The following is an 18,525-nucleotide window of genomic DNA, read 5'->3' on the forward strand; positions in this document are numbered from 1 at the left end:
ATATCTTGATAATGAATCTAAAGAGGGTATCATTTCATAAGCTCTAGAAAAGCAATATACATCCCAATGCGCCTTGCCTTGTTTCATTATTTCAAAATCCACCCAGCCAGCTGTACCCAGAACGCCTCACCAGTCACAACACCAACATCCATCTATATCCCGATAGAAGAACCATATGAAAGGAAAAACAAAAACTAGGATCACTGCTCACTTCTTAGCAGTCTTCAAAATCCCCTGATCCTCGATAACCTTCTGAATCACTGCTGCGTCCCTCTCTAGTTCCTCTCTGCGCTTCGTTTCGGACTCGTCTTCACCCAGGGTATCGAGTTTACCAAATAGCCAGGTTTCCTTCATGACTCGCGTTAGGGAGAGGATGTCTTCTGCAGCGCGGATCTGTATTTATTACTTCATATAAGCTCATGCCCTCGACGGTTTTATATTTTATAGATCCGCCAGCGGAAAACTCGGGGATAAAGGGAAGCAAGAAACAAGGGGGAAGGAAGAAAGACACGCTGGGGATGATAGAATAACAGACATACCAAAGCAGTCGACTCAACGTCAAGCTGGTATGTTTCAACAGCGGTTGTGGTGTGGCTCGTACTTTCGACCTGAAAAAGAATTGACCGATTAGCACTAATTTACTCCGAATTTCGAGCCTCAGGCGACCAATAGGGAGTGATTGAAAGCGCACCGTCGCTGTAGCCATGATATTCTCGAATCGCTGGAGTAGTTGGGAGACGTTGTTGTTTATGCGGTCTGATATCGGAGCAATTTCGTTAGTTCCGGTCTTTCGTTCATTGGACGAGGTGTTCAGATCTCCGTAGGTTCAACGCACAATGCAAAGCTTTTGATGTCGGTTGCGACTCCATCTCGTGTTTATTCTGGCAGGCTTTGATTCGTATTGCCGAAGATGCATACGGTGGTCATGGATTGAAGGCAGGTGGGACAGCGGGGCGGTTGGCGGCGGTGGTTTACTGCCGGTATTACGAAAAGGGAACTAGTATTCCTTGGAGAAGGCGGGGCGGGGGGCTCGGGCAGGGTAGAAGTTGGTCCGAGCAAAGTAGAGGACATTTTCTCTTGTGCCAGATGCTAGGAGCTGTTGAGACCCGTTTCGATTCGAACCGGGTACCCCGAGTTACATTAAAGGTCTATGTAGCGGAAAACCCACATGCTCTGAACGCCGTATACATATTGAAGCAATTATAGTCCACCGTCGATGCCTTGCTGAAGGCAAATTGATGCTTAGCCATAGTCGTAAAGCTACCGTACATACTTTGACTACGCGGGGTTAGCAGTGCCTTGCAGATCATGGACGTCCAATGGCTAACTCACCATGAACTTTTTGTGAAAGTCCGATCGAAGCAGGTCCTGAAACAGCAAGTTAGAATCGATCACCGTACGAGAGAGTATAGCCTTACATTGACAAACTCCTTTCCTCTCTTCTCCTCCGTTCCTCGAGCTTGGTTCTTGAACACGACATCGTCGTCCCATCGTCGTTTCATGTTCAACTCAGTTGGATTGAGGAGCGGGTTACCTCGTGCAATATCGTACTCTCGCTGTTCCTCCTCTTCGGCGGCGCGGTCGCGTTCCTATAACATGTAAGCAACTGCTCCATCCTTCGCGAACTCAAACATACCTCTTTCTCTTTCTGAGCGAGCCGTTCTTTCTTGATCTTCTCCAGCTCTCGCATCAGCTCCGCCGCCTCATCTTCGTCATCACTGGAACTTGTTAGCTCGGACTCTGATTCGGATACCGACATGCTGACCTCTCCTCCTCACTGCTATCTTCTTCCGATCCGTCTGAATCTGCATCTATATCTCTCGTTTCCTCTAATATTCGCCGTCTTTTCGCATCTGCGTCTTCGTCGACATCTCCGTCACCGTTTGAGGGGCCGCCTTCTAGCTGGCGCTTAGGTGGAATGCTTTCGGTTGGTGCCTCGCCCACAGTACCTCCTTGCTTCTTGGCGAAATGAGCCGCCTCTGCCTGGAGCAACTCTGCGCGCAGGTCGCGATGCTGGGACTCGCCTTCCGTTCCCTGACCAAGTTGGCTTGTTTGAGTCAGCAGATGCCCCATCGACGATTGCAGAGTGTAGAATACCGGGTCTTCAGGTGAGTATGTGCTGGAAGAAGGCGCTGGTGGTACGCTGGGCCACGAAGGGCCTCTTTGCCTTGTGCCTATGTCGTATGAGCGATTGCTACGGGGTGGAATGTGTTCGGGACATACGGGGTCAAATGTGGGCCTGTGGGCTATGATTTGTGAGTAATATAGCGCGACCGTGAGTACCGACAGATCTACCTACCTGTAGTCATGTTGCGTCGTAACTCGTGAATCCTCTGCTTGGGACCTCGTCTTTGCGGCGACGGCGGAGAACTGCGTTGCAATAACTTGAAAGGAGCCTCAGGCTAAAATATGAGTCAGCAGCTTACCGCCTTAAAATATGATACATGATTGGCTGTTAAGATCAAATGAACCGTGCGCTTGTATGACGCTGCGGAGCGCAGGAAATTTCCAGACGAAGGTCCACGCTCTGTCTTGCCCCCATAGGGGCCGAGTCTGCCCGCAATTATGAATAAGGAAGCACCGCTCTCGGTTGTCGAGCGCGACTTTATTCTCGATGCGCTCCGCGAGAACGTGAGGCTGGATGGCCGTTCGGCAGACCAGCTCCGTTCCCTCACTGTTTCCTTTGGAGAAGAGTATGGCCATGTGAAGGTTCAGCTTGGGAAGACGAGGTTTGTGCTATTGTGACCTTTCCAAAGTACAACATTAATGTTGTTCCCAGCCTCATTGTTCGGATTTCATCTGAAGTTGCCAAACCGCATGATGATCGACCGTTTGACGGCATCTTTAATATTTCGATAGAGTTGACCGCGATGGGGTCCCCAGCCTGGGAGAATGGCAGGTATGGGTAGTCGCGATTTATGCTAAGAAACAGGGACTAATCGCCTGAATTCTAGACAAGGGGACCTCGAGGCCTACGTTGCGAACGTGCTAGACCGGGTTATTCGACACTCGAATGCTTTAGATACGGAGTCGCTTTGCATCCTCAAAGGGGTCAGTTGTTGGACGATACGGGCCGATGTACACATCACCGACTACGACGGAAACCTGATCGATGCATCGTGCATTGGAATCATGGCCGGACTGCAGCATTTCCGCCGCCCGGACGCTGTGGTCAAAGACGGCCAAGTCATTGTCTACGGACTGGACGAAAGAGTGCCGGTGCCATTGAACATCACACACAAGCCTCTGTCGGTCACATTTCACACCTTCGACGAAGGGAAGGTAGTCATCCTCGATGCCGCGCGGAAAGAAGAGCAAGCGTCCGAAGCGGATGTTATCATCGGACTGAATAATGCTGGGGATGTCTGCTACCTGTCGAAGTTCTCAGGCTCCCCGGTGGACGCGCTAGTATTCGTGACGAAGACCACGGTCGCATTGGAGAAGGTCAAAGAGATCAACAGCATTATCGACAAAGCTTTACAAGCTGACTTGGCAAAACGGGCGAAGGGCGGCCTCGCTGAGCAAGCAAGAGCAGAAAATGATCGGTTAATAGGTTGAAGAACTTGGCGTAGAATACCCAAGACTCCTTCACGAGACGGATGCAATGTATGATAGATGAATGAGACGCTTGATTTTTTGTTGATTTTTTCTCTTCTTTGTGGAGAGAGCAGAAAGGAAAGCTGAGAGCTATTGATGAAGATCTCCCGACGTAATGAGGATTGCCACGAACAGATCGGCCATTCCCATTCGGGGGTTGGCAGACACAGAGCTCCTTTTCCCTGATCCAGGGATATTGAGGTTATTCAAGCTGCATCCAGGGATGGGAAAGGGTTGGAACAAGCATAAGTCGCCTTCGAAACTGACCCGAGTATCCTTGACCCCAGACTCTGCCGCATGGTAAAGAGATCAATCCATCAAAGCGCTCTCAAGATCCTCTCGATTAAGTGCGAGCGGCGAGCTCAGGGAGATCGATGGGGCTGGAGAAGGCACCGCCGCACGCCAAACCCAAACCTCCGCTTAGCGCATCCCAAAGAAACTCGCCTCCTCAATTCTCACCGTCAGGTAATCGCGAGATTTTCTCACCAGCATTCCCTTTCTCCCACTTCTTTTTCTGAGTTTTACATTTCTTTCTCATCATCCTCGCCGTATTCCAGCTATCGGTTCCTTGCATACTCCTCGTGGGCCTTATTCTCCTTTCCCCGAGCCAGCCGCCGTTCCAATCAAAGCAGAGAATCACCTCGAAATCGATGCTCCCCCTGGGGCACACCCTCACACTGACGGTGTCTGCCCTCCGCGATCATCATGGCCAGCGGTAGGGCGCCAGGTCGTCATCCCGCCGCTGGCCGGGATGATGACCTGCTGCTGGAAGATTCGGGTCCCGTTTACAGCACAGGGCAACCTCCTCCCGTTAACGACGAGCGGCTTTTGCGACAGTACAATATTGACGACTCCGATCAACTCCAACCTCGCCCCTCAGTCTCTTATGATAATTTTGTTGGTGGGCGGGGGCAACCTCCTTACGGTGCCCATGCGACAGGCTCGGCGCCTCCCCCGTTGGGCGCCGGGGTATACATGAACGATCCTTACTCCGGACACGATGTATCCCGCACTTACTCGCAGACTTCCGGACTGAACAATTACCAGCGTTATTCGATCGACGAGTACGAAGATGAACGGGCGACGCATGGGTATTATGATATGACGGGGCAGGATCCAATGGAATCTGACTCTCGCATGCGGAACGCGAAGGAGAGAAACAGTATACTCAGCTTAGGAGGCGGTTTTATGGGCAAGGCAAAGCATATGTTGGGGATGCAGCCCGAGTATTCCGAGATGGACCTTCCCCTGACCGAAACAGGGGCTCGAGCCGCACGAGTCGATAGTACTCATTCGGAGGACGGCGCTGCGCCCCCGAAGAAGTCGAGAAAACCGTCCTTCAAATTTGGATTCGGTCGCAGCAAGGTCGACCCGTCTACCCTTGGACCTCGTATTATCATGCTGAACAATCCCCCGGCCAATGCTACGCACAAGTTTGTCGACAACCATGTGTCAACGGCAAAGTACAACATTGTTACCTTCCTCCCGAAATTCCTGTACGAACAGTTCTCGAAATACGCCAACTTGTTTTTCTTATTTACTGCTGTGTTGCAGCAGATCCCTAATGTGTCACCGACGAACCGGTATACTACGATTGGGCCGTTGATGATTGTGTTGATGGTCTCGGCTATCAAGGAATTGGTTGAGGACTATAAACGGAGAACATCCGATAAGTCGCTGAATTACTCCAAGACGCAGGTCCTGAAAGGATCTGCGTTTCATGAAACTAAATGGGTCGATGTAGCTGTGGGAGATATTGTCCGCGTTGAATCCGAACAACCCTTCCCGGCAGATCTGGTCCTCCTTGCCTCCTCGGAGCCGGAGGGCCTGTGTTATATTGAAACGGCAAACCTGGACGGCGAAACGAACCTGAAAATCAAACAAGGCATTCCTGAAACATCGCATCTTGTCAGCCCAGCTGACCTCAGCAGACTCAGTGGAAGGGTACGTTCCGAACAGCCGAACAGCAGCCTATACACATACGAGGCAACTCTTACGATGCATGCCGGTGGCGGAGAGAAGGAGCTGCCGCTGGCACCGGATCAGCTTCTGCTTCGAGGGGCTACGCTTCGCAACACCCCATGGATCCACGGTATCGTCGTCTTTACTGGACACGAAACCAAATTGATGCGAAATGCCACAGCAACTCCTATCAAGCGCACAGCAGTGGAGCGCATGGTCAACATTCAAATTTTGATGTTGGTCAGTATCCTTATCGCCCTCAGTGTCGTCAGCTCTGTCGGCGACTTAATTATTCGGCAGACCGAAAAGGATAAAGTTAGTTACCTGGACTATGGCGATACAAACCCCGGGAAGCAGTTTATCATGGATATTTTCACCTACTGGGTCCTCTATTCGAATCTTGTCCCGATTTCTCTCTTTGTTACAATCGAAATCGTCAAATACGCGCAGGCGTTTTTGATAAATTCCGATCTAGACATATACTACGACGTTACGGATACTCCAGCCACCTGCAGAACATCCTCATTAGTTGAAGAGCTCGGCCAGATTGAGTACATTTTCTCCGACAAGACCGGCACCCTGACTTGCAACATGATGGAGTTCAAGCAATGCACGATCTCTGGCATTCAATACGGAGAAGATGTTCCCGAAGATCGACGGGCGACGGTTGAAGACGGGATGGAAGTTGGAGTCCACGATTTCAAAAAGCTCAACGAAAACCTAACTTCCCATCCTAGCAAAAATGCAATCCACCACTTCCTCACGCTTCTTGCCACGTGCCACACTGTTATCCCCGAACGATCTGGCGCAGATCCGGACAAAATCAAGTATCAAGCAGCTTCTCCTGACGAAGGGGCTCTTGTCGAAGGTGCCGCCTCTATGGGGTATCGGTTTACCAACAGAAAGCCTCGGTCTGTTATTGTATCGGTTGAAGGACGAGACTATGAGTACGAGCTATTGGCGGTCTGTGAATTCAACTCTTCGAGGAAGCGAATGTCCACGATCTTTCGGTGCCCTGACGGGAAAATTCGCATCTACGTTAAAGGTGCGGACACTGTCATTCTTGAACGTCTCCACCCGGACAACCCCATTGTTGAGGCGACACTGCAACACCTTGAGGAATATGCGTCAGATGGTCTTCGCACCCTTTGCCTGGCTATGCGCGAAGTTTCCGAAGATGAATTCCAGCAGTGGTATCAAATTTTCGACAAAGCGGCCACCACAGTTAGCGGTAATCGTGCGGAAGAGCTGGATAAGGCTGCCGAACTTATTGAGAAGGACTTTTATCTCCTCGGCGCTACGGCCATTGAGGATCGATTGCAGGATGGTGTTCCGGACACCATCCACACGTTGCAGACTGCAGGCATTAAAGTTTGGGTCCTGACTGGCGACAGGCAGGAAACCGCGATCAACATTGGGATGTCATGCAAACTGATTTCTGAAGACATGACTCTACTCATTGTTAATGAAGAAAATGCTCATGCCACCAGAGACAACTTGACCAAAAAACTCCAGGCTGTTCAAAGTCAGACTGAACCTGAACAGATGGCCCTGGTCATTGATGGCCGGTCCCTGACTTTCGCTCTTGAGAAAGATATGGAAAAGTTGTTCCTGGACCTCGCAGTCCTGTGTAAGGCAGTCGTTTGCTGGTACGTGTTCTACATTTACCTTTACATGTCTTGGCCTGGGAGCTAATGTCTACAGCCGTGTCTCACCTCTCCAGAAGGCTCTCGTGGTCAAGCTTGTGAAACGTCATCTAAAATCCTTGCTTCTGGCTATTGGTGATGGTGCGAACGACGTCTCTATGATCCAAGCAGCTCATGTTGGGGTCGGTATCAGTGGTGTGGAAGGTTTGCAAGCCGCAAGATCTGCAGATGTTTCGATCGCCCAGTTCCGTTACCTTCGCAAGCTGCTCCTTGTTCATGGTGCGTGGAGTTATCATCGGATCAGTCGAGTCATTTTGTACTCGTTCTACAAGAATATCGCTCTTTACATGACACAATTCTGGGTATGGATCTCTCCTCACCTGTTCCTCTTCTCAACTAACATCACTAGTACTCTTTCCAAAATGCATTTTCCGGCGAAGTCATTTACGAATCTTGGACACTTTCATTCTACAACGTTTTCTTCACGGTTCTACCTCCATTCGCGATGGGTATATGTGATCAGTTCATCTCTGCCCGGCTTTTGGACAGATATCCCCAGCTTTATCAACTCGGTCAGAAGGGGATGTTCTTCAGGCGCCATAGCTTCTGGTCGTGGATTGCCAATGGCTTCTATCACTCCCTCCTGCTCTACATCGTCTCCCAACTGATCTTCCTCTACGACCACCCCCAAGGCGACGGCAAGACCGCCGGCCATTGGGTCTGGGGTTCTGCGTTATACACCGCCGTCCTGGCTACGGTTCTTGGCAAGGCCGCGCTGATCACCAACATCTGGACCAAATACACCTTCATTGCCATTCCTGGTTCAATGATCATCTGGCTCGGCTTCCTTCCGGCATACGGCTATGCCGCCCCAGCTATCGGTTTCTCGCAAGAATATTATGGAACCATCCCGCGTCTCTTCAAATCTCCGATTTTCTACCTAATGGCCATCGTCCTCCCCTGCATCTGCCTCCTCCGCGATTATACCTGGAAGTACGCTAAACGCATGTATTATCCGCAGCACTACCACCACGTGCAGGAAATCCAGAAGTATAATGTGCAAGACTACCGTCCGCGCATGGAACAATTCCAAAAGGCGATCCGGAAGGTGCGACAAGTGCAGCGGATGCGCAAGCAGCGCGGGTACGCGTTCAGTCAAGCCGACGAGGGCGGGCAAATGAGGGTCGTCAACGCTTACGATACCACGAGGGCAAGAGGAAGATATGGAGAAATGACCAGTTCGCGGAATTTGGTTTAATAATTGCCGTTATTTGCCCCTTGTACCCTTTTTCTGTGTTCTTCGCAATTGTACTTCTTTACTCTATACTGAGGCATTTGGGGTTCTCTCCGGGAATGTATCTAATGAAGTTATAACTCATGACCTCCTGCACTTCATTCGTACTTCAAATGCGTCTTGACAGCGACGCTGCTGGGCTCTTTCGGGCATCGTATACTATTATCCCTATATGCTAGGCTTTATAGCGTTGCTTTCCGCCTTCCGCTCTGCAGCGCCTCATACCCCCCATCACCATCGCACCTTCCCCAGATAGTGGTATGATGACCTGATTAGGAAAGAGCAGCCCAGGTCCACAGGTCCCCGGCCAGCCCGCTCGTACTTACTGAATTCAGCCTCTTGATAGAATACCGAGGTAGAGTGTTGATTTGCCTGACTATGACGGCTCCAAATAGTTACAGCAGCAAGGCGGGACTTAGGTTAGTGGTCAGCCAAGCCCACCATCTCCAGGGAGTCCCCCCACAACCTTCTCTCATCCGCCGCAAGATATGTATGGCTGGTGTACGTCAAGCTCATGACATCGCCATCGTCCGCACCACGCACGGCCTCGCTACAGTCAACCAGGTACCTACCGCCCCTTCCCTCCCACTCCTTGTCGACAGCAGCGTATATGATCGTAGCAGCCCCTTGCTCAGGACTCTTCGCTTCTCTTACAACATTCTCATCCGCACGCAGTGCATCGATATACTCTTGTGGTATAAATCGTGAGAGGCCGGTTTCAATGAGTCCCGGATGGAGACTCAGGCCGTGGAGTCCTTGCGCTCCGTACTCCCGCTCAATCTGATTTGCCATATAGATATTCGCTGTTTTGGACTGGGCGTATGCAAGCGGAGGTTGATACCCGCCTTTTTCAAAGTGGTAGTTATCGGACGGGTTGATTCCGCTGGCTCTGTGGCTTGAGGAGGAGACCATGACCACGCGGGACTGGAAATCATCGGAACGAGCGGCGGCCGCCAACATTGCGTGCTTGAGGAGATTGAAAAGCAAGAAGTGGGAGAGGTGATTCGTCACGAAATGGACCTCGTATCCCTCGGAGGTAAGTTCATGAGCTGGAAGACACATGACAGCGGCATTGCAGATGAGGATATTCACGCCTGTATTTGCGGCGGATGTCTTTGCGAGGATTATCTCGGCGGCCTCCCTCACGCTAGAGAGGGAGGTTTGTTCCATTCGTACGAGGTGCACTTGGTCTCGCTCCAATAAGCTGCCGAGTGCGGCTTCGGCTTTTGAGATGTCGCGTGCCGTCAGATATAGGGTTGCTCCTGTTTTTACCAGGGCACGGGCAACTTCAATGCCGAGACCGGATGACACGCCAGTTATAACGACAACCTTTCCAGTGAGCTTCCCTTCCATCAAATTGTCCTGAACGATCTGGAGGGCTGTTGGACGTTGGTCGCCTGGACCCTGGCGGTTAGAGTGGGCTTCGGCGTATCGAGACATTGTCGAGAATGATTTGGAAGAGAAATGCTAAGTGATTCGAAGTTCTTCTTTGGGACTTCCTCACTTGAAACCCTCTCCTCTTATATCTTCTCCTCGTCTCCTTCTTGCACTGTTCTGTATAGATCGGGGTCCTCCAGTAGATGACAAGTTTACCGGATTCGGTTAGGCTAAGCACACCAACACTGGGTAAAATGGTGGTTCCAAGCCTTCGTTGATGACAATTTTGCCCGCTTCGGTCTGGTCGAAACGACTCAGGCCCCCGTCAGCCGGAAGGTGCGGGCCATTGGGTGAGGGGGAGAAGTATTTAGGCCACCTGGATGACCGTTTTTGCTTCATTCGGTACAGCCGCCCCTCAACACACGGGGTATCTCTTCGCAAAGTCTGTACGAGCTCAATAATTCGCATCTCAGATGCCACCTATGGCTTCAACAGTGGATCTGGACAACCTTAGCGCCGAAAGGAAGCAGCGAAGGCGGATCCAGAACAGAGTGAACCAACGAGCAAGACGTCAGTAATGCAACATGTCAATATCGCATGCAGATTTCTCATGGAATGAGCAGGACTGCGTCTCCGACGGACGAGCAATGAGAATAGCCGGACCTGGCAGCGCCCATATAAAGTAGACCGCTGGCGGCTCGACGACTCGGAGCTCGCAGAGGGCTTGAACGCGACACGTTTCGAAGATGGATTGCCTGTTCATGATGGATCAGTATCCGGCACTACCACAGCTACCATTCACTCAACAGAGCATCCCGACTTCTTCCCCTTCCCAGCTGACCATCTGCTCAATCTCATCCATTTCAACGTCTCGCGCGGGCTGCGTCAGAATAAACTGATGTTGTGGCGCTCTACGTCAAGCTATATGCCTGGTCACAACCTAGTTCCTGTAACACTGTTCCCAGAGGCATTGTTCTACGGGTCCTCTCTCATTTCACGGGTCTATCAAGGCCGACTTCCCCCTACCCTTGCCCCGACACAACCACAAATGAGCCTCATCCATGCGACATGGATTAACATACTCCCATTTCCGAGGATGCGCGAGAACCTCATCCAATGGGAAAATAGCTTCAGTCACTCTGAGTTCATTGCTGACCTTGTCGGTGACCTTGTCGACACAAGGAGATTCTTTAGCAGCCCAGCTTCGCAGGTGCCCAATGAGGTACCTCAAAGCACTGTGGTTCTGCAGGCGGCCGATGACGAGGTCACTTCGAATCGCAACGGGCTGATCATATGGGGCGAGCCAGAGCGGGCAGAAAGCTGGGAAGCAACACCGGGTTTCCTACGAAAGTGGATGTGGGTTGTGGAGGGGTGCAAGGAGCTGATTGAGTCGACGAATCGATGGAGGAGGGTGAGAGGGGAAGAGCCCATCGTTCTCTCCACGCACTGAACTCCGCGAGAAGCCGAAGAGCTGGACGAGTGGACGCGCAGGACGAAGGGGTGACGAGGAACCGAGACTTTGCATTCGTCGGCTCGTGTCCAGTGATTTTACCAAGTGTTGGCTCGCACATCTCCCACAAAGTAAGCGCCAGGCCAAGAGTCAGCACAGCCAAACGCAGGAGTCTGACGGCACCAACGCAGAGGCTTACCCCGCTCGAGAAGATGTAAACAAGAAGGAAAGTCGCGTGTTTGGCGAGAAATTGGAGCCCATGCCCCGAAGCAAGGTTGAGTTGTTCGACTGACGTTGATTGTCACGACAACAATGTCTTTCCATCCAACACGGACCTCCTCTGAGTCCTCTCAGAGGCCAGAGACTGCGAGAGTATCTGCAGGAATCCAATCGTCCTGCAGCCATCTGCGTGATAATCAAGCAGGCGAAGGCCTGCAGCACATAAGTTCTGGCAAACAATGCAGAACCAACACTCTCGCAATTCCTCTGTGTGGGGAAAAGACCATTAATTAGCAGCAGGGTAGGACAGCTTCAAGGGTGATCTTCTCGACATTCAGCTTTTTTTTAGAACGATGCCCCTGTCAATTTACTCTTCGTGGGATAATTTGTGCTTTCTGTCCTCCAATCTCTCCAATCATCTGGCTTAGCGAGATGAAGTGCTCGCACAGTGTGCTGTGGCTGCAGGAAATGTGCCTTGAGCTGCACCGCACACCAACAGGCGCTTAAAAACTGGCAATGCTGAGTCCTGGTTGGCTTCCACTCGGTCGGGTCAAATCCTTTGTTGGACAATTTGCTATCATTAGAACTCTCAAAATAGGCGTGTGTTGGCTCTTTGACAAGGTTGTTTTCCCCTCTTTCCCCTGACCGATGGTGGTTTATTTATTGATCCTGGTGTCTGCTGCCTCCTCGTTCCCAAGCTGCTGTACAACTCAGCTCTCGTGGCCAGACCACCCTCCCTCCAGCCATCATCACTGATCTGTACCAACCATCATGGTTGTCATTCGTCTGCCTCGCCCAACCGGCGTGTACATCCCAAGCTCCCCAAGGAGCGTCACCTCCGACATGATCTCGTCTCCTCTCTCTGCCGACTTCAACTTCGACTCGGAGACCCTGACTCCCTCCATCATCCCAGCGCTGGACTACATCTCCTCCAAGCTGCAGCAGAAGATGATGCACGTCACCCTGCTCGTCGGCCGCGGAAAGCCATATCCTACTGGCCAGCCATCCGACCTCATCGTCATCCCATCTGCAGCCCTCGAACCCTCAGCCTACCGCATCCTCTCTCGCACCGTGGCAAAGGCAGCCCTCAAATTTTCCCTCGGCCAAAGCTGGACCGACGCCCTCACCCGGAGCCAGCACGAGCGCCACGCAAACGAGTACCTCATCGAGCGCTCCATCCTCCAGAACGAGGTCGTCTTCAGCCGCGAGGGCCTTACCTTGCTCAACGTTGACCGAATCTACACATTCAAGCGCAGACTCTGCATCCTCTCACACAAGACCACCCCCATCCGTGAATCATACATCTCCTCCTGCGTGCGCCTCCTTCACCGCACAATCCAAGACTTCCAAGGCCGCCCCTTCAGCAAGGCCTTCTTCCACCGCGTCTACGAACAACTCGACGTCCGCGACGACCTCCTCTCCCAAATCGCAGACGCCTACAAGAAGCAATACAACCAGGAGGGCATCGTCCTCCCGCCTCCACCGAAACCCGTCGTGATCGAGAAGAAGTCCCCCGCCGTGCGCACGATCCGCGTCCGGAAAGCCTCTACGACGCCCCGCTCAGGCACCGTTCCCACGAAGCGCGGGCCCAAGACTCCCCTCTCCGCATCGGATGTCACCCCGATCACCCGGAACGAGTGGAATCTGCTCTTTGGGCCGGGATACCGCAAGCCCCAGCCGACTGTTACGAAATGGACGCCTTCGCCGACTGTCCTTGCCGCGGCGTGAATGGTTGGATGAACTGACGCAGTCGGGCGTTCACCCGAAACAATACGTTTCGATCATATTGATCGAGCAGAAGCCGCGAATACGCGGGTTCTCTTCCCGTGGTGCGCCCCTCCGCGGGCATAAAAGAGATCACTTCCCCCTAGGGCTGGAAGTAAGAGTATTAGCGCTCCTACTCCCTTCCACCTCCATCCTGAAAGGAGGTATACACGCCCACAAGATTATCCTGCGCGAGCGTCGGTGAGACCAACTCTGATCGGCTCTGCAGGACTCAAGTCCCTGCGTGAGGATTGCATGACGTTATGATGTGACGACTCTCTGTATACATAGGTACGCTGTACATAGTCAAAATAAATATCTCTCCGAAACTCCCTCCCACTGTTTCCGAACAACGCACACCTACCCAACTTGTCGATCCTAACCCATTTCCGAATCAAATCAAAGCATGCAAGAAATTTATTGCTTTCGCGGAGATAAAACAAACCCCACCACCAAAATGTCCATAAATCGGCGTCCTCCGCTTGGTGAAATCACGTGGTGGGGTCTACTTGCTCCACTGAATATATCATTTGTGAAAATATCCCCTGAGAAAACTGCTCAGTTTCTTCGAGAAAAAGAATTCAGAAAGCAAATAAGTTTTTTGACCCAGAAAGAAGCCGGTGGGCACAGAATTCCCCCAAGTTGGTTGACAACTTGTACTTCCACTGGATTATGCGCAGGAATTGGCAACGCATGCAGCCTTATCGCCCTGTTATCAGAACCCCCTCCACCTCCAACAGAAGCACTAAACGAGCAACTTTGGAAGCGGCCGGGTTGTTCCGTCCCGAAAATACCCCTCCCATGGGAAAGAAAAATCTTCATTTATATCGGCATAATATTCTAGCAGAAAATAGAAGGCTGATATAGATAAATTGGTACTTGGAGAACCGTTGCGAACCCAGAATGCGAGATTCCGCCGCCCAGTCCCCCCCATCCACAGACATCCCCGCCGTCGTCGAATCGCAGCACGACGAAACAGACGACAAGAAATGGAGCGCCAAATCTCTCATCCGACATGCGGAGCGCTCTCACGGTCGGCTTCCTGGGATCCGGAAGATTCCTATCCGCTCGATTGGAGTTATTTTGCTTGTTGCGCTGGTTAATGTTATCGTTTGGGTTGCTGTTGCGATTGTCTTGGTATGTTAAGTCATAGGGATTTGGAAGAGAGGAAATCGAGGCTGACTTCTATCACTAGAGATATCATCCGTGAGTGTCGGGACTATATTTCTACGACGCTGATGGAGCGCTAACCGTATAGTATATAGTTCGCTCGTTTCAAATGCTGTCCTCTCATACACCCTCGGTCTAAGACATGCCTTTGACGCGGATCATATCTCAGTATGTACGCCCGTTGATGTTAGAGAGTAATCCCTAACACTATATAGGCCATTGACCTAATGACTAGGCGACTCCTAACCACAGGCCAGAAGCCCGTAACTGTAGGAACATTCTTTTCCTTGGGGCACTCCACCATCGTCATCATCACGTCTATCGTGGTTGCGGCCACTGCAGCCGCCGTGTCCTCACGTTTTGACAGGTTCAGCACGGTGGGAGGAATTATTGGCACGTCTGTTAGCGCTGCCTTCCTGATTTTGCTGGGTATTATGAATGCCTACATTCTATATAAGCTCTACAAGCAGCTACAAAAGGTCCTGGACCTGCCTGAGGGACAGGAGGATGAGGCGTGGAAGATTGAAGGCGGGGGAATTTTGTTCTCTGTGTTGAAGAAGATGTTCAAATTGATTGATCGGTATGTGCTAGGCCTTTGAGCCACACCGTTGGATAGGTGGCGTTGGGTTAACTTAAGCAGGCCCTGGAAGATGTACCCGCTCGGAGTACTGTTTGGACTTGGATTCGACACGTCCTCCGAGATTGCTCTTCTTGGGATCTCGTCTATTGAGGCTGCGAAGGGAACTTCGTTTTGGGTCATCCTCATCTTCCCAATTCTGTTCACGGGTGCGTATAAGCCAACTTGACTATATTTGTTTAGGACATAAATTGATTAACGCTCCCCAGCCGGAATGTGCCTTCTCGACACAACAGACGGAGCCCTGATGCTTGCTCTATACATCCAGCCAGCAGCCAACTTCCTGCCTCCGAAACGTTCTAGCACATCCTCCGAAGCTCCCCTCATGGACTCAAATGAACCCATCGCGCCCTCCCAGAACCACCGCGATCCTGTCGCCTTCCTTTACTACTCCATTGTACTCACAACGTTAACCGTGATTGTCGCAATTGTCATCGGCATCATACAACTTCTAACGCTTATATTGAATGTTGCCGAACCAACCGGTCGATTCTGGGACGGCGTCCAAACAGCTGGTGATTACTACGACGTTATTGGTGGTGGAATTTGCGGCGCATTCCTCGTTTTCGGAACTCTGAGCGTGTTTATCTATAAGCCGTGGAGGAGATGGATTGCCAGACGACATGGCAAGACTTTTGTTTCTGGGACTGATGAGGAAGGATACCGCGATGAACCTGGGAGTCCTGTGCCTAGAGCCGATACTCCCTTGAATGAGGGAAGGAGCGCACCCACTGTCAGTTACGGGGCGATGCAGGTTCCTAAGGGGGTTACGAGCTAATATATCTTGGGATTCGATAGACGATGATTTGTACTGTCAGCTGAGCTCCGAGGTAGCCATTCAAAAGAGATACGATGTCAACCTTCCCGCGGACCTGGAGGGTAAAAACATATGCCTCAGGCAGCAATGATCAAACGCGACCCACCCCCACGTCATTCATCTAATCACCCTTGAAGCTCACTTCAACCTTTCCACACCTGTCAAATGTACTCGCACCGGTCCTGGTTTCCGGAGTAGGCGCTTTATACCGCCTGTGTGCTACTCAGCTACCAAAATGCAACTTCGATAACCGCCAGCACCGCAGAATACCCCGCGTTTCCTGCAGAGACTGACGAAAACACCTATCATGACGTCTACATCCCAACCACGATCTCAAGTCGCTATATCTCTATATACAAGCCGTCTGGGCCATGTGCGCTATATCGAATATTAACTCGATGGTCTGATTTGATGCCACATATTTCTAGCTATATATGATGTTTACCTTCAATACACAACACTACAGCAATGGAACCCCGCCTTGACAATGTCTGATACAACAGCCAGCTCGCCCACCCTCGCGGACTCCGAAGGATTCACCCTCTCGTCATGTCCGCCTATATTTATTCTCCCAACGCACCTTAGCCTCGAAGCGCTCGACCGGGCAGAAGAGACGCTCGTTAAGCACGGCGCGCGATTAACCTATGATGTCACCGAGGCTGCGTTGTTCCTTGGGAAGATTGGACAGAAAAAGCGCGCGGCGCTGGAACTCAGATCGCGAGGGCTGTGGACTGATGAGGTGGATCTCGATAAGCCGTCTTTCCCGGAACCGCCGGTGAAACGAAGGCGCGTTGAAGGGGTTGACGGGGGCGGGGTTGGGACGGAGGAGATATACCTTGGTACTGAGGATGAGAGTGAGGAGGACGGGGTTCGAGGCCGTCCGGGGTATGTTGCGCGTTTGAAGCGTCCGCAGATGTTGTCTTCGACTTCATCTGTGGTATCTTTGCACCGTGAAGGTGCGGAGGAGGGTGTGATTAGGGTTGCCAAGCTGGAGTGGCTAGCTCGGTGTGTCGAGGTCCAAGAGATTCTACCACTTGAACCGTTTGTGGTGTATTGCGCGCGGAAGATTGAGCGGCCGGTGACGAAGAGGGAAGCGGATACGGCGAATTCGCAGGCTATACTTGACAGGGCGAAACAGGACGCAGCGTTCAAAGCGCCGTTCCCTCCTCCCTCGAGGCATAGACATCACGACGGTGTATCTTCTGGTCAGAAACCTCCAAAGCTGTACCGCCAGACGACGTCTGAAAATGAGGAAGCGGAGGAGTTACCCGCAGCGCCGGACTGGGTGCGTGACAAGGTGTTGTATGCGTGCATGCGATCTTCATTCTACAATTCGCCCAATGAGAAATTCATTCAGCAACTCGTCAAAATCCGGACCATCCGCGAGCTCAACCTCGACGAGATCGGTGTCAGAGCATACAGCACCGCCATCGCCTCGATAGCATCCTACCCCTACGAGCTCCGCCATCCGTCCCAGGTCCTTGACCTCCCAGGCTGCGACCACAAGATCGCCAACCTCCTCGCCGAATTCAGATCTACAGAGAGCGGCACTCTTACGGCCGCCGAAGCCCTAGACAAAGATCCCGACCTCATCACCCTCCATCTTTTCTACAATATATGGGGCGTCGGACCCAAAACGGCCCGCGACTTCTACTACGCCCGCCAGTGGCGCGACCTCGACGACATCGTCGAACACGGCTGGAACAGCCTCTCGCGCGTACAGCAGATTGGCGTGAAATACTACGACGAGTTCCTCGTCGAGATCTCGCGCTCCGAGGTCGAGTCCATCGCGCAGATTATCCGCAAGCACGCGAACAGTGTCCGTCAGTCGGCGAAATACGACGGGCGCGGCGTCGAATGTATCGTCGTGGGGAGCTACCGCCGCGGTAAGCTCGTCTCCCACGACGTCGACCTCATCCTCACACACCGCGACGAGTCAGTGACGCATAACCTCGCCGTTGACGTCGTCGCGTCCCTCGAGTCTGAGGGCTGGATTACTCATACCCTAGCCCTGCACCTAACAACCTCACACCGCAACCAGCAACCGCTCCCCTACCGCGGCGAAACAACAGACAAGAGCCGCTTTGACACTCTCGATAAAGCTCTCGTCGTCTGGCAGGATCTGAACTTCTCTTCTCAAGAAGGTACTACGGACAAGGCAGAGAAGCAAAAAGGGAAGAACAAAAACCCCAACCTCCACCGCCGCGTTGACATCATCATCTCCCCCTGGCGAACAATCGGCTGCGCCGTGCTCGGCTGGACGGGCGACACAACCTTTGAGCGCGATCTCCGGCGGTACGCGAAGAAGTCGCGCGGATGGAAGTTCGATTCGAGCGGGGTGAGGGAGCGCACGTCGGGGGGGAAGATTATTGATCTCGAGCGTGGCGGGGAGACATGGGAGGAGCGCGAGAAGATGGTTATGGAGGGGTTGGGGGTTGGGTGGAGGCCGCCAGAGGAGAGGTGTACGCGTTGACTGTGGTCTTTTTGGGTTTATCATTCTTGTGTTCTCTCTGATATCCTTTGATCTATAAATCTGTCTAAGACTGTCGAGCAGAGCAGCATACCACTTACCAACTCCATACTCTGGGAACA

At 52.1% G+C, this 18,525-nt stretch overlaps 8 protein-coding genes across 8 annotated transcripts; 5 read left to right on the plus strand and 3 right to left on the minus strand.

The window, feature by feature from the left end:
* Positions 1 to 3: 3 nt before the first annotated feature.
* On the minus strand, positions 4 to 929 carry BJX67DRAFT_339868 (RNA polymerase II mediator complex head subunit MED22). Its single transcript, XM_071027709.1, has 4 exons — positions 836 to 929; positions 692 to 756; positions 540 to 608; positions 4 to 393 (listed from the first exon to the last, which is right to left on the minus strand). The coding sequence occupies exons 1-4, from the start codon at positions 867 to 869 to the stop codon at positions 208 to 210; spliced, it is 354 nt and encodes a 117-aa protein (XP_070891554.1). The 5' UTR covers positions 870 to 929; the 3' UTR covers positions 4 to 207.
* A 99-nt stretch (positions 930 to 1,028) lies between these two features.
* BJX67DRAFT_339872 (spliceosome-associated CWC15 family protein) lies at positions 1,029 to 2,352 on the minus strand. Its single transcript, XM_071027710.1, has 8 exons — positions 2,300 to 2,352; positions 2,224 to 2,246; positions 2,098 to 2,174; positions 1,766 to 2,047; positions 1,637 to 1,718; positions 1,419 to 1,589; positions 1,333 to 1,368; positions 1,029 to 1,278 (listed from the first exon to the last, which is right to left on the minus strand). The coding sequence occupies exons 1-8, from the start codon at positions 2,307 to 2,309 to the stop codon at positions 1,261 to 1,263; spliced, it is 699 nt and encodes a 232-aa protein (XP_070891555.1). The 5' UTR covers positions 2,310 to 2,352; the 3' UTR covers positions 1,029 to 1,260.
* On the plus strand, positions 2,353 to 3,937 carry BJX67DRAFT_339874 (exosome non-catalytic core subunit RRP45). Its single transcript, XM_071027711.1, has 3 exons — positions 2,353 to 2,729; positions 2,780 to 2,899; positions 2,955 to 3,937. Exons 1-3 carry the CDS (start codon positions 2,566 to 2,568, stop codon positions 3,556 to 3,558), a joined length of 888 nt encoding a protein of 295 aa, XP_070891556.1. The 5' UTR covers positions 2,353 to 2,565; the 3' UTR covers positions 3,559 to 3,937.
* Positions 3,938 to 4,051: 114 nt separating this feature from the next.
* Positions 4,052 to 8,666, plus strand: BJX67DRAFT_13139 (aminophospholipid-translocating P4-type ATPase DRS2). Its single transcript, XM_071024548.1, has 3 exons — positions 4,052 to 7,208; positions 7,264 to 7,567; positions 7,615 to 8,666. Exons 1-3 carry the CDS (start codon positions 4,303 to 4,305, stop codon positions 8,461 to 8,463), a joined length of 4,059 nt encoding a protein of 1,352 aa, XP_070891557.1. The 5' UTR covers positions 4,052 to 4,302; the 3' UTR covers positions 8,464 to 8,666.
* Positions 8,667 to 8,706: 40 nt separating this feature from the next.
* On the minus strand, positions 8,707 to 9,939 carry BJX67DRAFT_386891 (uncharacterized protein; the record flags this gene model as incomplete). The annotated part of the gene is made up of 1 exon (XM_071034149.1): positions 8,707 to 9,939. The coding sequence occupies one exon, from the start codon at positions 9,937 to 9,939 to the stop codon at positions 8,920 to 8,922; it is 1,020 nt and encodes a 339-aa protein (XP_070891558.1). The 3' UTR covers positions 8,707 to 8,919.
* Positions 9,940 to 10,215: 276 nt separating this feature from the next.
* On the plus strand, positions 10,216 to 11,450 carry BJX67DRAFT_339880 (uncharacterized protein). Its single transcript, XM_071027712.1, has one exon. It carries the CDS (start codon positions 10,775 to 10,777, stop codon positions 11,324 to 11,326), a length of 552 nt encoding a protein of 183 aa, XP_070891559.1. The 5' UTR covers positions 10,216 to 10,774; the 3' UTR covers positions 11,327 to 11,450.
* A 535-nt stretch (positions 11,451 to 11,985) lies between these two features.
* On the plus strand, positions 11,986 to 13,494 carry BJX67DRAFT_13281 (uncharacterized protein). Its single transcript, XM_071024559.1, has 2 exons — positions 11,986 to 12,166; positions 12,244 to 13,494. Exon 2 carries the CDS (start codon positions 12,317 to 12,319, stop codon positions 13,271 to 13,273), a length of 957 nt encoding a protein of 318 aa, XP_070891560.1. The 5' UTR covers positions 11,986 to 12,166; positions 12,244 to 12,316; the 3' UTR covers positions 13,274 to 13,494.
* A 272-nt stretch (positions 13,495 to 13,766) lies between these two features.
* On the plus strand, positions 13,767 to 18,406 carry BJX67DRAFT_369205 (high-affinity nickel-transport protein-domain-containing protein; the record flags this gene model as incomplete). Its single annotated transcript, XM_071030729.1, has 6 exons — positions 13,767 to 13,794; positions 14,250 to 14,446; positions 14,695 to 15,059; positions 15,120 to 15,265; positions 15,326 to 15,849; positions 16,400 to 18,406. The coding sequence occupies 6 exons, from the start codon at positions 13,767 to 13,769 to the stop codon at positions 18,404 to 18,406; spliced, it is 3,267 nt and encodes a 1,088-aa protein (XP_070891561.1).
* Positions 18,407 to 18,525: the final 119 nt, after the last annotated feature.

Source organism: Aspergillus lucknowensis (genome assembly GCF_044049455.1).
Source record: "Aspergillus lucknowensis strain CBS 449.75 chromosome Unknown BJX67scaffold_1, whole genome shotgun sequence".
NCBI lineage: Eukaryota > Fungi > Ascomycota > Eurotiomycetes > Eurotiales > Aspergillaceae > Aspergillus > Aspergillus lucknowensis.

What these genes read in the sequence shown, in the direction of transcription:
- BJX67DRAFT_339868 (XM_071027709.1), bottom strand. Translation starts at nt 869, where the DNA reads ATGGAGTCGCAACCGACATCAAAAGCTTTGCATT. An exon ending in GACATCAAAAGCTTTGCATT is followed by an intron (nt 757 to 835) that starts GTGCGTTGAACC and finishes CTCCGATATCAG; the next exon opens with ACCGCATAAACAACAACGTC. An exon ending in ATATCATGGCTACAGCGACG is followed by an intron (nt 609 to 691) that starts GTGCGCTTTCAA and finishes ATTCTTTTTCAG; the next exon opens with GTCGAAAGTACGAGCCACAC.
- BJX67DRAFT_339872 (XM_071027710.1), bottom strand. An exon ending in ACAGGCCCACATTTGACCCC is followed by an intron (nt 2,175 to 2,223) that starts GTATGTCCCGAA and finishes CATACGACATAG; the next exon opens with GCACAAGGCAAAGAGGCCCT. An exon ending in GAGGAAAGGAGTTTGTCAAT is followed by an intron (nt 1,369 to 1,418) that starts GTAAGGCTATAC and finishes TTGCTGTTTCAG; the next exon opens with GACCTGCTTCGATCGGACTT.
- BJX67DRAFT_339874 (XM_071027711.1), top strand. Translation starts at nt 2,566, where the DNA reads ATGAATAAGGAAGCACCGCTCTCGGTTGTCGAGCGCGACTTTATTCTC. An exon ending in GTTCAGCTTGGGAAGACGAG is followed by an intron (nt 2,730 to 2,779) that starts GTTTGTGCTATT and finishes TGTTGTTCCCAG; the next exon opens with CCTCATTGTTCGGATTTCAT. An exon ending in CCAGCCTGGGAGAATGGCAG is followed by an intron (nt 2,900 to 2,954) that starts GTATGGGTAGTC and finishes CCTGAATTCTAG; the next exon opens with ACAAGGGGACCTCGAGGCCT.
- BJX67DRAFT_13139 (XM_071024548.1), top strand. Translation starts at nt 4,303, where the DNA reads ATGGCCAGCGGTAGGGCGCCAGGTCGTCATCCCGCCGCTGGCCGGGAT. An exon ending in TGTAAGGCAGTCGTTTGCTG is followed by an intron (nt 7,209 to 7,263) that starts GTACGTGTTCTA and finishes TAATGTCTACAG; the next exon opens with CCGTGTCTCACCTCTCCAGA. An exon ending in TTTACATGACACAATTCTGG is followed by an intron (nt 7,568 to 7,614) that starts GTATGGATCTCT and finishes TAACATCACTAG; the next exon opens with TACTCTTTCCAAAATGCATT.
- BJX67DRAFT_339880 (XM_071027712.1), top strand. Translation starts at nt 10,775, where the DNA reads ATGTTGTGGCGCTCTACGTCAAGCTATATGCCTGGTCACAACCTAGTT.
- BJX67DRAFT_13281 (XM_071024559.1), top strand. Translation starts at nt 12,317, where the DNA reads ATGGTTGTCATTCGTCTGCCTCGCCCAACCGGCGTGTACATCCCAAGC.